This window comes from Sciurus vulgaris (genome assembly GCF_902686455.1).
Source record: "Sciurus vulgaris genome assembly, chromosome: 11".
NCBI classification, from domain to species: Eukaryota; Metazoa; Chordata; class Mammalia; order Rodentia; family Sciuridae; genus Sciurus; species Sciurus vulgaris.
In genome coordinates this window covers 83,103,143-83,120,770 of record NC_136472.1, presented here as the reverse complement: position 1 = coordinate 83,120,770, position 17,628 = coordinate 83,103,143, and the positions used below count along the sequence as shown (strand labels likewise).

Below are 17,628 nucleotides of genomic sequence, written 5' to 3'. Positions count from 1 at the left end.
CAAGAGAGCTCAAGAGGTTTGGAGAATTAATCTAACTTGTCATCTGGAAAATAAGAGATAGAAATCTTTATTATTCCAGCCTCCACTTGCTCATCTATGTAGCCTGCCATTTTTCTTACTTCAATTTGAAATAATCACTTGAATAAATTTCTTTTTTTAAAATACTTTTTGTAAGTTGTAGATGGACACAATACCTTTATTTTATTTATTTCCTGTAGTGCTGAGGATCTAACACAGGGCCTCACATATGTGAGGCAAGAGCTCCACCACTGAGCCACAACCCCAGCCCTAGAATTTCTTTTTTTGATTTAAGCCCAAAGCTCATCAGGTTAATGTTACTTATTTGAAACTTAAGTCCAACAAAACACAACCATCAACCTAAAAGTTGCAATGGATCAGGAGTTTAGCTGTAATAGATTTTACAACCTTAGCATCTGAAAGAAACCATAAAACCTGGTCCTTTATGACATTAAATATGAACTATTTGCTGTAAATTACAAAAAATAAACTACCAAGAGCTAGAGCTCTCTCTGTTGCCATATTAATACTGAAGAAACAGTATTAACATTCGATAAGCATTCCAAACTCTGGTTAACATTCTATGGACTGTTTTTCTTCTTAAAAACAATATTACCAGCACAAGGGTGAGTGTGAAAGTCTATTATCCTTTGTCATTTGGATGATGCTTTCTGTAGCAGAGTGACAGCTACTAACCACTCATTTGTGAAGGTAGCAGGGGTATGCAAAAGTTTCCTCATAAAAGTTCAAGACACTGCAATTGGGACCGTGGAAGATCCTGATTTCGTGCTGCAAGACTCCTGGCTGCTCAGATGCTCAGTCTACAGTGGCCATTTCTCAGAAGTTGCCCCCAATTTGCACTGGCTGGAGCTTGCCCTGCTTGTTCTGCCTTTCTTGTGGTGTCTGGCTCTGCTTTGGTCGCTCCTCCATGCCTTCTGGAACTCTTGTGCTCTCTTCACCACTTCTGCGTGTCACACAGCTTCATTGAGCTGATCCTCTCCTGGGGCAAGGGCCTCCTTTCAGTCTCCTCTGGAGAAACTGAACAGAGGCAGTCATCTCTGCAGGCACAGTTTGTATTAGAGAGCCATCCCTGCCTCACTGGATCACGGAGTTAGAAGGCCCATTTGAAGGATGTGGTTTTAGGGTCTGAAGCACCTGTTCCACTACTTAATAAGTATGTAAATTTGGTTAAGTCAATTAACTTCTCTCAGCCTGTTTTCTTTAAAGTGGGCCTAATTATATCTAACCGTGAGGAACTTATAAGGATTATATAAGACATGGAAAAGCAGATGTTGGAAAGGTGAGTTATCTTGGGGAACACCTGGGGACCCTCATTTTATAGAGGAGGAAACTAAGACTCAAAGAAGTAATGCTATTTATGTATTTATAAATGGACTTGAACCCAACCAAGTCTTTTAACTCACTCTTGGTATACGAAAAAGTTTTAAGGATTCCTGTCCCGTGCCCCTATTGAAGGACAAAAATAAAAATACTCTGTAATTACTTATCTACTTGTAATAACCTTACTTTTCTTTATTCCAGGACTTATCTAAGTTTCTATTTCCTTTTTTGGGGGGGAACTAATTTTGACCTATATATCACAAGATGTATCAATGCCTGTTTTCTATACCCAATCTCCTGACACCTACCTCCTTCTGACTAAAGTTCATGAAAGTAGTTTTGGGTGCTTTCTCCTCCCAACCCACCTCCATCCCTGTCACAACTCAGGGATGGCTACTGAATAAAGCAGCTTTGGACAGTTGACCAAAGGACACTTTGTTCTTGGGCTGGTCAGCAATCCATGAGGAGGCATACACAAAGGTCTTTGGTTGTTTCTGGTTAGGTAAACAAAAGACACCCAGCTTCAGAAGCTGAGCTGGACAACACTGCAAGAATTAGTCCATGGGAAAAAAAAGAAGAGAATGGGGACTGGCCCAGAGCAAAGCAAAGGTGCCTTGAGAGAAACAATCACAAATCATCAGAGATAAAGGTAGGGAGGAGCCATTCCTAAAGCCACCACTGAACTGATCGATGGCTTTCAGATTCTATCTTTAGTCCTCCCATTCCTGACTGAAAGTGTCACATTCAACAAGCATGACCCATGGGAAGTCAAGCAATTTTATTTCCTCTCTTCCTTTAAAATTCATACTACGAGGCTAGTGACTTCCTCGCAATAAAATAAAAGTAACTTCTATGAGTTTTTGGTTCCTTTGTGGTAATGAAAGGTCCTCCAATAAGTTCTACTTAATATGTTCAGTGTCCTGCAGTAAACAAAACAGTCAAGTTCATTCATAATGATGACTATTCCTCTTCCTAGCTGGAGACTCCTGTGTTTCCTGTGCCTTGAGCCCCCAAGCCTCTTCTTTCAGGGCTGAAGGGAAGAGAGGAACATGATGAAGGGAAAGAGAACTCTCACTTGACGGACACCATCTCAAACTCATATCCACTTCCTGGTCCTATTTGGATAGAGGCTGACTCCCTCTATCATGGGAATGTTTTTATAGGTTCCTCAGAGGACCATCTTCCCCATTCCAAGTAATATTCACTTCGTTCCCTTGATGCAAGGGATAATACAGCTGGTTGTGCTCATAGCAGACATTCATGCAGGAGTACCCATTTTTTTCTTTCTCCAAATATATACCTCCTAAAGATCTTTTACTGAATTTGATCTAGCTTTGTTGGAACTGACCTGACATTTTCTCTGCATTCTCTTTGACTGTATTGATGTCATTTTGCAAGGAGGTAATGAGTTTAGCATGTTGTACACTCCCTACATTCTTGTACTCTTCCCAATATTCCTTTTCACTGAGTTTCTCAAGAAATAGTTTCTCAGCATTACTTATTTGTTTGCGCATATCTGTTGGAAAGAAAATCAAGATACCAAGTCATTTCTATTATCCTTGCAATCATTATGTGTTACAATCTGGTTTTGTGAAGTTAAAGTCTGGTATTAAAATTCTGTTAACTTACAAATACTCTATTATGTATACAATTTAGGAAATATAAACTATTTAAACTATTATTTATCCTTCATGATTTTAAATCCAAGTAAAATTAAGTTTCCAATTATAGACTAGATGTGTGGTTTGGGTCTGTGGTCAAAAAATATGTGCATTTGAACCCATAAGTTTAAATATTCCTATGATGTCTTAACATGGTCTTATGTTGTACACTGCATTCTATCATAGGTACTCTCTATTTGTAGATTGTCATTTTTCTGGCCATTATGCCTCTGGAAAAAAGTGGTTTCAACTTATGTCCTTTTCAGATCTTTGGCAGTCATTTTGTAACTTTTTGATTCAGTTACCTAAGTGCATTAATTTGGATTTCCCTGTGTGAAACAATAGCATATGAAAGTCATGATAACATGTCTTTTCCTACTCCAGACTTCAGAGTGAAAGATAAGTTCAGAGTAAAAGATGAATTCCCCAAATAAATATGCATAAATATTGAGCTATTTTTAATATATAAAATTTACCCTGGTACACTTGCTAAACATATTTTATTCAGTCTTTAAACAGGCATACAATATTGCCGAGTATTTGGGAGTAGGGTCCTGGGGACTGAACTCAGGGGAACTTTACCACTGACCTACATCCTAGCTCTTTTTAAATTTTATTTTGAGACAAAGTCCCACTAAGTTGCCAAGGCTGTCCTTGAACTTGTGATTCTCTTGCCTCAATCTCTTGAGTAACTGAGATGAAAGGCCTGTGCCGCCATTTCTCCCCTGAATGTTTCTTTAATAGGAAACATTATACAACACACAGTCCAATGAACTTAATGGCTATTTGAATCATTACCACACACCACCTTGTTTGAGAGTTCCTTAAGGGTAAGACACACATCTTATTCATCCCTGTAAATACAACCCTTAGCACAGAGGCTGCAATTAGTTGGTACTCAATAAATGTTTATTGAAGCATTCCAGTTAGGCTAGAGAGATGGTCTAGGGTCCAGTGGTCTAAAAGGACCTTAGACATGTTTTTTCCCCAAACGACATATATGAGATTATATATTTTTAAATCTCCTAACAAGTGGTGCCTGTTATTGTCATTTAAAAACTAATGCTACTACTATGACCCAGAGAGCAGCTGTCATCTCATTTGAGCAGACTGCTACTGTCTGAGCCCTGTGTCGCATTCAGCCCCTGAGGGGAGGGTTGGTAGCTGTCATTGAAGTGTTGGAAAGAGGTGGAGGTAGGGTATTGTTCTACTTTCTTAAAACCCCTTTCCCTTCCCTTCCCTTTCTCTTCCCTTTTAGTAGCACATACACAAACACACTCAGAATTTTTTTTAAAATCTGAGATCTGATAGCATGTAGGCCCTGCATAGAGATCAGCAGCACCCTGCCCTTCCTGTGGTTTGGTTATGTGAAAAAATTAATAATTCCCTTTATGCTCAGTCTAGTTTGAGTTGGATTTTTATCCTTGTACCTGAAAGATCCTAGCTAAAATTTGAGAGAAAAGATTTGAACAATAATTTATAAACTTTATTGTACGCAGGAACCTCCTGAGATTTTGTCAAAGTGCAGACTGATTTAGATCTGTGTGGGGCCTGAGATTCCATGATTCTAGGAAGCTCACAGGTGAGCTGCTGCTTCTGCTTCAAACCAAAATGAGTTGTAAGGGACTAATTGCCTCAGAAATTCTTTCCAGATGCATCTGTTTTCCCACTTTTTCTCTCTTCTTTGGCCTTTGTGAGCTTCTTTCTTCCTTGGAAAACCACACACACCCTCTCCCTGTGCTGGACTCAGTTATCCACTTGGCCCACTCTTGTATGACACACACATCCCTAAGCTCAGTCCAAACCATAAACAGACACTCTTCAGCAGGCCCACACCCCTTAGAAGACAGTTCACCAGGAAGACCTGAGCATCCTTTGGGAGGTCTCAATCCCAACTCAAGGGACATATTAAGGCATTACTTTCAAACATATGCAGAATGCTTTTGGAGAAGAGACCTACGAAATACACTATCTACCACCTCATAGCATCACTACTGCCCATAAAGAGACTTGGGTAGGAAGAGGTTTATGGGAATAGTTTTAGACCTCTAAAAATAGAGCTTACATGTTTGGTTTTGGAAGCTATTTCACTCCAAACAACAAATACCTAGAGCAGTGTGACCGCTTTATGCAATATGCTTAGGTAAGTAGGTGTTCTGGAAAACTTGGAGAAATTCAGGAAAATCTAGTCCCTTGTTGTGCCTCCCAGCTTTAGGTATTTTCTGATAGTTAGTGCTTAAGTCTCTTTCCATATTTTTCAGCTTATTAGAAGACATAATATTTATGGAGATTCTGGCAAAAGTGATTTTAGAAATCCCAGCTACAAGTTTAGGATGAAGTAATAGGAATAAAGAAAATGCATATGTTAAAACTATACATGTCCAACTTGCCCTGAGGAACATGGTTTTCTAAGTCAATAACAAGAGTTTGTCTTAGGTGCTTTATCCCCCACTCCAAGCATCATTTCTATCCATGTCCTCCAAACTTCCCCTTTCCCAACTCTAATGCCTCCATCTTCCATCTGAATGGGGTGCTTAGCTCCATTACAGACAATTGGAGGGGGTATTCCATATTCATTTTATCATTATCAAATCTAAATGAAATCTAAAGCTAGTGAACCCACCAAACAATAGAATGTCACAAAAGAAAGAACAAATCCCCACTGTGAGAAGAAGTTTAGAGTGGTCTCTAACAGATAGATGCTGTCTGGTGTTAAGAATCAGAGTTCAAAGGCTGGGGAGATAGCTCAGTTGGTAGAGTGCTTGCCTTGCAAGCCCAAGGCCCTGTGTTCGATCCCCAGCACTGCACAAAAAAAAAAAAAAAAAGAATCAGAGTTCATCCATCTTTGTTTTTGATCACTGCCCTTATTCTTCCTCCTCGCTTGGCTTCAGTTCCTCTGCCTACTTATTTTCCTCTCCTGCTCATTCACCTCTGTGTTTGTGGTTGTGGTGGTTACGATGTCATGTGAAATACATTCACAGAGTTTTGAACATACTGCAAGACAAAAGCATTAATACATTCAAGAAATAACTAACACTTCTATGATAATTCTCTACGTTCTTAAAATCACCTCTCAAGTTTTTTTCCTGGTCTCTTTCAAACTTCCATTTTTCCTTCATGGCTTCTTCAACATCCTCTCTCGTTACAACTGGTAATCCTTCTGACTTATCCTCACTCAGTTCCTTTAGTAGGTTCTTCAGGTGCCAATTCTGTTCCTCCTTTAAGCGCCTATTCTGTCATGAAAATTTACAGAATTTAACAATATCTTCTGAACTATTTACATCATTTTCTCCAAATATAAGCACACACTGAGACTTGCAAAGCAAGAACATTTAATCAAATAAATTATGCAATATCTCTAAAGATTTATGGGTCTTATTAGATTCAAACTTATCAATGCAGTAACCATTAGATAGAATATTACATTTTAAACATTGTGCTATTAATCTACCATCCTATCAGAGAATTCATGAACATTAAAGCTAAACTTCAGAGGTCAATTTTTTGTTTCAATTTTCCAGCAACACTGGTCTTCTCTAGCATTCCTTGTTCATTTATTCATCTACCACATGCCAGGTGGTATGCTGGGCACTAGGACTATATTAATGAATAAAACATAAAAATAGTATTTGAAATATAAATTGTAGAATTTATATTATTCTTTGCTTTTCTCATGAATAATACTAATCCTTTTTTATTTAGAGAGAAGTTTGCTTACCATTCAAAAATTTCATACTTGAAATATGGACCAGATCCTTGTGGATAGCTCATCCATGTTCCTAAGTTGCTTATTTTATCAACCTAGTTTATTCTTACCCTTGCTATCTTATTATGTATATGCAAGTAAACAAAACTTGAGAAAATCATAAGCAAACCTACCCTACAATAATTTCTAAAGTGTGTCTTTCACTTCATTATGAAGGATACTAGACAGTTATTTGAATCCATGAGAAAAAAATAAGAACAGCAATAAAAGCAACTACATAGGCAAATATGAAAGACAGAATGAATGTATTTTTTGTTATTCTCCTCCCATCTGATTTATTGTTTTGTTTTTGTTTTTGTGTTTGGTACTAAACATTGAACCTAGGGGTGCTTTACCACTGAGCTATATCCCTCGCCCTTTTTATTTATTTTGAGATATATTCTCACTAAGTTGCTTAAGACCTTGCTAAGTTGCCAAGGTTAGCCTCAAATTTGTGATCCTTCTGCCTCAGACTTCCAAATTGTTGGGATTACAGGTATATGCTACTGTGCCAGGCTAGACTGAAAGTTTATAGATTTAAAATGTACCATACAAACATGTAACCCAAAAAGAGCTGGAAAGAGTATGCTAACAAGACAAAATAGACTTTATAAAAAATATAGGTTACTGAAGCATAAGGCTATTATGTAAAAATAAAAGAGTGAAACTATCAAGAAGATGTAACAATTGGAAACTTATATGCTGATGTAGGTATTAATAGACTCCCCCAAAATTCATGCCAACCCAAACTTCAGAATGTGACTCTATTAGAAATAGTCTTGGCAAGTATAAGTAGCTAAGAGAAAGTCATATTAGATTAGAGTAGGCCACAAATAGAGTGACGGTTATCCTTTGTCAAAAGACAGCAAGAAGATGACAGATTAGCATGAGGCAGCATTTCTCTTAGCTTGGCTACCCAGAACTCAAAACAGCAAGAATACCACGTCTCCCTGAAGCCTAGAGTAAAAATTTCTGAGATTGGAGGGGTAGTCTATCCCAGCCCAATCAGAGACTGTTTGACTCATTAATCAGATATAATAAAAACCTCTCCACCAGAGTTTATGAGTCATCCACTGAAAGCCAGTTCAGGAACCATCTTGGGACTGTAGCATGGCAGAACCTAAAGAAACTGGCAACCCAGATCCCTGAGTTTGCAGCTAGGTCAGCATGGAAAGTCAGAAACTGGGAGCATTTTGCCCAGGGGAACAAAGGTTAGAGAGGCTGGAGAAAGCCAGGCTTTCCCAGCTCTGGAGTCCTGAGGTTTGCAGGGACTAATGGGGCGGTGGGTCAGAGTCAGAAGTTTAGAAATGGGTATGAGGGCATTTTGTTCTTAGCTCGCCCAGTCAGCCGGTCTGGCACCCACCAGGTCCCCAGGACCTACTTGGGCTGGCACTCACCAGATTCTGGCACCAACCTAGTCCCCAACTCCTTCCCCAGGCCAGCATCCACCAGTCCTGGGTCCTACTAGGTCCAGCATCAGTTGGGCACCCAACAGGGCCTTCCAACTCCCCAGTCCCCAGTCTCCCGACCCCTCCCTGGTCCTCAACCTAGCCCATTGTTCATTGTTCACAGCTTCTCAGCCAGACCATGGATCCCACCCGACAGAAAACAGCTGGGCCTCAACTTGCCCCACACACTGCTTAGCCTCCAGACTCACCAGGTCCAGCACACAGCTTCATGACTGATGTGCAGGTCCTGGTGCCCAGCCCTCAGGACTGTCTGGGAGAGAAGTTCCTAACTCGGAATTTGAAAGGGTGGGGGCTGGAGAGATTGAGTTTAGAGACTGAATCAGAGACCAGGAATTGTGGGCTAAGAACAGGCTCCTACACCACATGAGTGGAACCCAAAGAAGATTCCTGGGGTGCAGTCTTCCAGCACGGACTGGCAACTCCTAGAGGTGCACTGTCTTAAAATCTCCAGATAAGTTGGCATTCAGCAAAGGGCTGGAGCATACTTAGCCTACATCCCACCTCCAGGAGTTTTACATTCAGGATTAACCCTCTCACCCTAGCAACCCCACCCACCCTGATAGTGAAGCAAACTTTAAACTCCAGATAACCCCACCTAACTGCTAAGAAGGGAAGCTGAGAAACTTTTGAACTCTAACAGAAACAATTTTTCATCATGATCCTTTTTTCTTTTCTTTTTATTTTTTCTCTCATATTTTATTATTTTTGAAACCAATTATTTTTTATTCATCAGTTTATTAATGATTGGGATAGCTGATTAGTATATTTCAGTCTTGTATTCTTTTATTTATGCTTTTTTCTTCCTAATTTTAATTTAAAAAAATTTATTTTATATATATTTTTCTCTCACTTATCTGTTTCCCTTGATTCTCCTTCTCTCTTTTCTCCTGCTAAGAGCCAGCTTCTGTTATTCCCTCTTTCACTCTTCCTATAACTTTTTTATTTCCATATTCTCCTGCCTCATAATCATCATATCTTACACTACTTCTGTTTTCTCTTTGTCCACCATTTGAAATTGTTAACCCTTTTGCAAACTTACTGTTTTTATTATAGGCAATAACTGAACACACCATTTCTGTTTATTGCAACAAAACTGTAGATGTCATAGTAGGAGATATTTGAATTAAGGCTGTATATTGTTTGCATTGGCTGCTGTTATTATCTGTCTCCCCCTTAAAAGTGAGGTAATAGAAACCTTCAGATCCACACAGATGGCTGGGTAGGCACACAAACACCATGGCAAAGCAAGGGAACAAATTGTCCCAAATAAACCAAGATGCACCAATAATAGAATCAATTGATATCACAGTGGCGATCCAAGATGGCGGCCTAGAGGGTGACTGCATCTCCAGTTGCTCCAGAACCCAGGATTCAAGAAGGGGAGGCATTGAGAGACTCAGACTAAAATAGAACCATGGGGTGAGTCTCCCCCACCCAGCGAAGCTCAGCTGGGTGGCAGGCCCAGATTTGAGTGGCTTATTAGAGTAGGACAGGGCAGATAGAGTCTCCCCCAGGCAGCTCTGTGCAGTCTGGCGGTGGGCTCCTCCCACAGGGACAGATCCTCCAGCCTAGCGGAGCAGGCCCCCCAGTGAGAGCCCTTCTGCACAGAAGCAGCGCGGCCAACTCTGGCCTGCCCTGGCCAGCTCCAGCCCGCCCTGCTTCCAGCTCCAGCCTGCCCGCAGGTTGCTTCAGTGACCAGCACAGGGCGCCAGGGACTTCCCCAAGCAGCCCAGCCCCCTCGGCGGAGAGCGCCTCTCTAGGCTAGCTTCCCGGGGCAAACCGCCCAGTGAGAGCCTGTCTACACAGGGCCAGCCACAAGTCCCCAAGCCACTGGAGACCTCCGACCTGCAACCAGCCTCTGGGACCAGGGCTGGGCAGCAAGAGACCTCTCCAGGTCTCTCTCCCTGGAACCAGTAGCGGGCTAGGGGCAGCGTTCTTTGGAAGCACTGCATTATCAAATTAATCCAAGACTTCTGGCTACTGAAGACTGGTAGGTGATACACTGGAAATCTACAGGGACACTATAAGCCAATAGAGGAAATCTACAATATCACAGAGTCCCACAGACATCTGACCAATATGAGAAAACAAGGGAAGAAAATGTCCGAAACGAACCTAGATACTATATCAATAAAACCCAATGTCAGCACAGCAGAAGAAATGTCCGAAGGGAGTTCAGAATGTACATAATTAAAACAATCAGGGAAGCAAACGAGGAGACGAAAGAACAAATGCAGGCATTAAACGATCGCACCAATCAACAGTTAAAAGAGCAAATAAGGGAAGCAAAAGAACATTTCAATAAAGAGTTAGAGATACTGAAAAGAAAAACAAACAGAAATCCTTGAAATGAAGGAAACAATAAACCAAGTTAAAAACGTCATAGAAAGCATAACCAATAGGATAGATCACCTGGAAGACAGAACCTCAGATATTGAAGACAAAATATTTAATCTTGAAAACAAGGTTGACCAAACAGAAAAGATGGTAAGAAATCATGAACAGAATCTACAAGAATTATGGGATATCATGAAGGGGCCAAATTTAAGAATTATTGGGATTGAGGAAGGTTTAGAGAAACAAACCAAAGGAATGAACAATCTATTCAATGAAATAATATCAGAAAATTTCCCAAATCTGAAGAATGAAATGGAAAACCAAGTACAAGAGCCTTATAGGACTCCAAATATGCAAAATTACAACAGACCTACACCAAGGCACATTATTATGAAAATACCTAACATTCAAAATAAAGACAGAATTTTAAAGACCACGAGAGAAAAGAATCAGATTACATTCAGGGGGAAACCAATACGGATATCAGCAGATTTTTCAATCCAGACCCTAAAAGCTAGAAGGGCCTGGAACAACATTTACCAAGCCCCGAAAGAAAAAGGATGCCAAAAAAGAATTTTATACCCAGCAAAACTTACTTTCAGATTTGATGATGAGATAAGATCCACCATGATAAACAAAAGCTAAAGGAATTTACAAAAAGAAAGCCAGCATTACAGAACATTCTCAGCAAAATATTCCATAAGGAAGAGATGAAAAACAACGATGTAAATCAGCAACGGGAGGAACTAGCCTAAAGGAATAGCCAAATAAAGGGGAAACCAAATCATGTCAAAAAACAAAAATGAGTCCAATGACTAGGAATACAAATCATATCACAATAATAACCGTGAATGTTAATGGCCTGAACTCATCAATCAAAAGACATAGACTGGCAGATTGAATTAAAAAGAAAAATCCAACAATATGCTGCCTGCAAGAGACCCAGCTCATAGAAAGAGATACCCATAGACTAAAGATGAAAGGATGGGAAAAAACATACTATACACAGGGACACAGCAAAAAAGCTGGAGTATCCATCCTCATTTCAGATAATGTGGACTTCAAGCCAAAACTAGTCAGAGGGATAAAGAAAGACATTACATACTGCTTAAGGGAAGCATAAATCAGCAAGACGTAACAATCGTAAATATCTATGCCCCAAACATTGGCTCATCCATGTACGTCAAACAAATCCTTCTCAATTCCAGAAATCAAATAGACCACAACACAATAATACTAGGTGATTTTAACACACCTCTCTCACTGCTGGATAGATCGTCCAAACAAAAATTGAATAAAGAAACCATAGATCTCAATAACACAATCAACAATTTAGACTTAACCGACTTATATAGAATATACTATCCAACAAAGAACAAATACACTTTCTTCTCAGCAGCACATGGATCCTTCTCTAAAATAGACCATGTTTTATGCCACAAAGCTACTGTTAGCAAATACAAGAAGATAGAGATACTACCTTGTACTCTATCAGATCATAATGGACTGAAATTAGAAATAAATGACAGAATAAAAAACAGAAACTTCTCCAATACTTGGAGATTAAATAATACACTATTATATGATGAATGGATAACAGAAGACATCAGGGGGGAAATTAAAAAATTCTTAGAAGTAAATGAGAACAAAGACACATCATATCAAAATCTCTGGGACACTATGAAAGCAGTACTTAGAGGAAGATTTATTTCATGGGGCACATTCAACAAAAGAAGTAGAAATCAACAAATAAATGACTTAACACTACAGCTCAAAGCCCGAGAAAAAGAAGAGCAGACCAACACCAAAAGTAGTAGAAGACAGGAAATAGATAAAATCAGAGCCGAAATCAACGAAACTGAAACAAAAGTAACAATCAGAAAAATTAACAAAATAAATAGTTGGTCCTTTGAAAAAAATAAACAAAATTGATAAACCCTTAGCCACGCTAACAAAGAGAAAGAGGGAGAAAATTCAAATTACTAAAATTCAGAATGAACAAGGAAATATCACAACAGACACGAGTGAAATACAAAACATAATTAGAAGCTATTTTGAAAATCTATACTCCAACAAAACAGAAAACCTCGAAGACATCAACAAGTTTCTAGAGACATATGAATTGCCTAAACTGAACAAGGAGGACATACACAACTTAAATAAATCAATTTCAAGCAATGAAATAGAAGAGGTCATCAAAAACCTACCAACAAAGAAAAGTCCAGGACCAGATGGGTTCTCAGCCGAGTTCTACAAAACCTTTAAAGAAGAGTTCATTCCAATACTTCTCAAAGTATTCCATAAAATAGAAGAGGAGGGAACCCTCCCAAACTCTTTCTATGAAGCCAATATCACCCTGATACCTAAACCAGATAGAGATACATCGAGGAAAGAAAATTTCAGATCAATATCCTAATGAACATCAACGCAAAAATTCTCAACAAAATTTTAGCAAATCGCATACAAAAATATATTAAAAAGATAGTGCACCATGATCAAGTGGGTTTTATCCCAGGGATGTAAGGTTGGTTCAACATCCGGAAGTCAATAAATGTCATTCACCATATCAATAGACTAAAAGTTAAGAATCACATGATTATTTCAATAGATGCAGAAAAAGCATTTGATAAAATACAGCATCCCTTCATGCTCAAAACACTAGAAAAAATTGGGGTAGTGGGAACATTCCTTGACACTGTAAAGGCCATCTATGCTAAGCCCACGGCCAATATCATTCTAAATGGTGAAAAACTGAAAGCATTCCCCCTAAAAACTGGAACAAGGCAGGGATGCCCTCTTTCACCACTTCTATTCAACATCGTTCTTGAGACTCTAGCCAGAGCAATTAGACAAACCAAAGAAATTAAAGGGATACGAATTGGAAAAGAAGGACTCAAACTATCCCTGTTCACTGATGACATGATTATATATTTAGAGGAACCTGAAAAGTCCACCAGAAAACTCTTAGAACTCATAAGTGATTTCAGTAAAGTAGCAGGTTACAAGATCAATGCTCATAAATCCAATGCATTTTTATACATAAGTGATGAATCTTCAGAAAGAGAAATTAGGAAAACTATCCCACTCACAATAGCATAAAAAAAATAAAATACTTGGGAATCAATCTCACAAAAGAGGTGAAAGACCTCTACAATGAGAACTATACAACACTAAAGAAAGAAATTAAAGAAAACCTTAGAAGATGGAAAGATCTCCCATGTTCATGGATAGGAAGAATTAATATTGTCAAAATGGCCATACTACCAAAAGTGTTATACAGATTCAATGCAATTCCAATTAAAATCCCAATGATGTACCTTACAGAAATAGAGCAAGCAATTATGAAATTCATCTGGAAGAATAAGAAACCCAGAATAGCTAAAGCAATCCTCAGTAGAAAGAGCGAAGCAGGGGGTATTGCAATACCAGATCTTCAACTCTATTACAAAGCGATAGTAACAAAAACAGCATGGTATTGGTACCAAAATAGACAGGTAGATCAATCGTACAGAATAGAGGACACAGACACAAACCCAAATAAATACAATTTTCTCATCCTGGACAAAGGGGTCAAAAATATGCAATGGAGAAAAGATGGCCTCTTCAACAAATGGTGCTGGGAAAACTGGAAAACCATATGCAACAGAATGAAATTAAACCCCTATCTCTCACCCTGCACAAAACTCAACTCAAAATGGATCAAGGACCTTGAAATCAGACCAGAGACCCTGCATCTTATAGAACAAAAAGTAGGTCCAAACCTTCAACTTGTTGGCTTAGGATCAGACTTCCTTAACAGGACCCCCATAGCACAAGAAATAAAAGCAAGAATCAACAACTGGGATAGATTCAAATTAAAAAGCTTTCTCTGAGCAAAGCAAACTATCAGTAATGTGAAGAGAGAGCCTACAGAGTGGGAGAAAATCTTTGCCACTCATACTTCAGATAGAGCACTAATTTCCAGAATCTATAAAGAACTCCAAAAACTCTACACCAAGAATACAAATAATCCAATCAACAAATGGGCTAAGGAAATAAATAGACACTTCACAGAAGATGTACAAGCAATCAACAGATATATGAAAAAATGTTCAACATCTCTAGTAATAAGAGAAATGCAAATCAAAACTACCCTCAGATTTCATCTCACCCCAATTAGAATGGCGATTATCAAGAACATAAGCAACAATAGGTGTTGGCGAGGATGTGGGGAAAAAGGTACACTCATAACATTGCTGGTGGGGTTGCAAATTAGTGCAGCCACTCTGGAAAGCAGTATGGAGATTCCTCAGAAAGCTTGGAATGGAACCACCATTTGACCCAGCTATCCCACTCCTTGACCTATACCCAAAGGACTTAAAATCAGCATACTACAGAGATACAGCCACATCAATGTTCATAGCTGCTCAATTCACTATAGCCAGATTGTGGAACCAACCCAGATGCCCTTCAGTTGATGAATGGATAAAGAAACTATGGCATATATATACAATGGAATATTACTCCACCATGAGGAATGACAAAATTATGGCATTTGCAGGCAAACGGATGAAATTGTAGAATATCATGCTAAGTGAGATAAGCCAATCTCAAAAAACTAAAGGACGAATGATCTCGCTGATAAGCGGGTGAGGACATACGGGGCGGGGGGTTAGGAGGGGTTAGTGTTATGGTTAGGGTTAGGTTTAGGGTTAGGGATAAGGAGGGTTGTAAGAATGGCGGAAGAAAGGAATGTATAGAGGGAAAAGAGGGGTGGGAGGGGAGGGTGGGAAGGGAAAAAAATAACAGAATGAATCAAACAACATTGCCCTATGTAAATTCATGATTTTTAATTAAAATAAAAAAAGAACGTCGTATCTGAATAAAAAAAAACAAAAGAAAAGAAACTGTGGCATATATATACAATGGAATATTACTCTGCCATGAAGAATGATAAAATTATGGCTTTTGCAGGCAAATAGATGAAATTGGAGAATATCATGCTATGTGAGATAAGCCAATCTCAAAAAACTAAAGGACGAATGATCTCACTGATAAACGGATGAGGACATATAATGGGTGGTAGGAAGGGTTAGCGTTAGGGTTACGGTTAGGTTTAGGGTTAGGGATTAGGAGGGTGTTAAGAATGGAGGAAGGAAGGACTGTATAGAGGGAAAAGAGGGGTGGGAAGGGTGGGGGGAAGGGAAAAAATAACAATGAATCAAACAATATTGCCCTATGTAAATTTATGATTTTTAATTTAAAAAAATAAATAACAAAAAAAGTAAAAAAAAATTGATATCACAGTGGAAGAAATGTCAGAGGAGGAGTTTAGAATGTACATCATTAAACTGGTCTGCTAGGCAAAGGATGATGGAAGGAGTGAAATCAGATAAAACTCAGGAGGTGAAAGATTGTTTCAATACAGAGATAGAGATTCTGAAAAGAAATCAAGCAGAAATCCTCAAAATGAAGACATCAATGAACCAAATTAAAAATTCAATGGAAAGTATCACCAACAGATTAGACACTTGGAACACAGAACTTCAGGCAATGAAGACAAAATATATAATCTTGAAAATAAAGTTGAATATGGAGAAAAGATGTTAAGAGAACATGAACAGAACTTCCACGAAATATGGGATAACATGAAAAGACCAAATTTAAGATTTAACAGGATAGATGAAGGCACAGGGATACAAATCAAAGGAATACATAATCTTTTCAATGAAACAATATCAGGAAATTCCCCAAACTTAAAGAATAAAATGGAAACTCAAATACAGGTTTACAGACCCCAAATGTACAAAATTACAACAGACCCACACCAAGACACATTCTTATGAAAAATGTCTCGCATACAGAATAAGGATAGAAATGTAAAGGCTGACAGAAAAATGTCAGATTACATTTAGGGGGAAACCAATTCGGATCTCAGCTGATTTCTCAACCCAGACCCTCAAAGCTAGAAGATCTTGGAATAATATATTCCAAGCTCTGAAAGAAAATGGATGCCAACCAAGAATCCTATATCCAGCAAAATTAAGCTTCAGATTTGAAGATAAAAAAATCCTTCCATGATAAACAAAAGAATTCACGACTGGAAAGCCTGCACTACAGAATATTCTCAGCAAAATAGTCCATGAAGATGAAATTTTTAAAAAAGTGAAAACTAGCAAAGGGAGGAACTACACTAAAGGAATAGTCAAAGGAGAAACTAAGGGTTGGCGCTGTAGCTTACTGGCTTAGCAAGTATGAGGCACTGGGTTAAATCCTCAGCACCACATAAAAATAAAAACAAAGGCATTCTGTCCATCTACAACAGCAGAAAAAAAAATTTTTTTAAAGGAGAAACTAATACAAATTAAAAACCAGAAATAAACCAAAATGACTGGGAATACAAATCATATCTCAATAATAACCTTGAATGTAAATGGCCTAAACTCATCAATCAAAAGACATATACTGGGTTGGGGAGATGGCTCAGTTCGTAGAGCGTTTGCAAGGGCAAGGCCCTGAGTTCGATCCCCGGTACAGCAAAAAAAAAAAAAAAAAAAAAAGGACATAGACTGGCAGATTGGATTAAAAAACAAGACCCAACAATATGCTGTCTCCAAGAGACTCATCTCATAGGCAAAGACATCCACAGACTGAAGGTGAAAGGTTGGGAAAAAAACATATCACTCACATGGGTTGTGTAAATAAGCAGGGGTTTCCATCCTCATATCAGATGAAGTGGACTTCAAGCCAAGTTAATCAGAATAAAACAAGGAGGACATTTCATACTGCTTAAAGGAATTAAACATCAACAAGACATAACAATTATAAATATTTATGCCCCAAACAATGGAGCATCTATGTATATCAAACAAACCCCTCTCAATTTCAAGAATCAAATAGACCACAACACAATAATACTGGGTGATTTTCACACACCTCTCTCACCACTGGATAGATCCTCCAAACAAAAACTGAACAAAAAAACTATAGAACTAAATAATACAATCAATAATTTAGTCTGAACAGTCATATATAGAGGATTTCATTCATCAATGATCGAATATACTTTTTTCTTAGC

General features: G+C 38.6%; 1 protein-coding gene across 1 annotated transcript in view; it reads right to left on the bottom strand.

The window, feature by feature from the left end:
* CCDC83 (coiled-coil domain containing 83) overlaps positions 1–17,628 on the bottom strand; it is a gene marked incomplete at its 5' end in the record, with an annotated part of 61,074 nt that overhangs the window by 23,088 nt on the left and 20,358 nt on the right. Inside the window, 2 exons of the mRNA XM_079105616.1 lie at positions 2,708–2,875; positions 6,091–6,253. Of these exons, the coding sequence (XP_078961742.1) occupies positions 2,708–2,875; positions 6,091–6,253 (331 nt within the window). The remainder of the gene's footprint in view (positions 1–2,707; positions 2,876–6,090; positions 6,254–17,628) is intronic.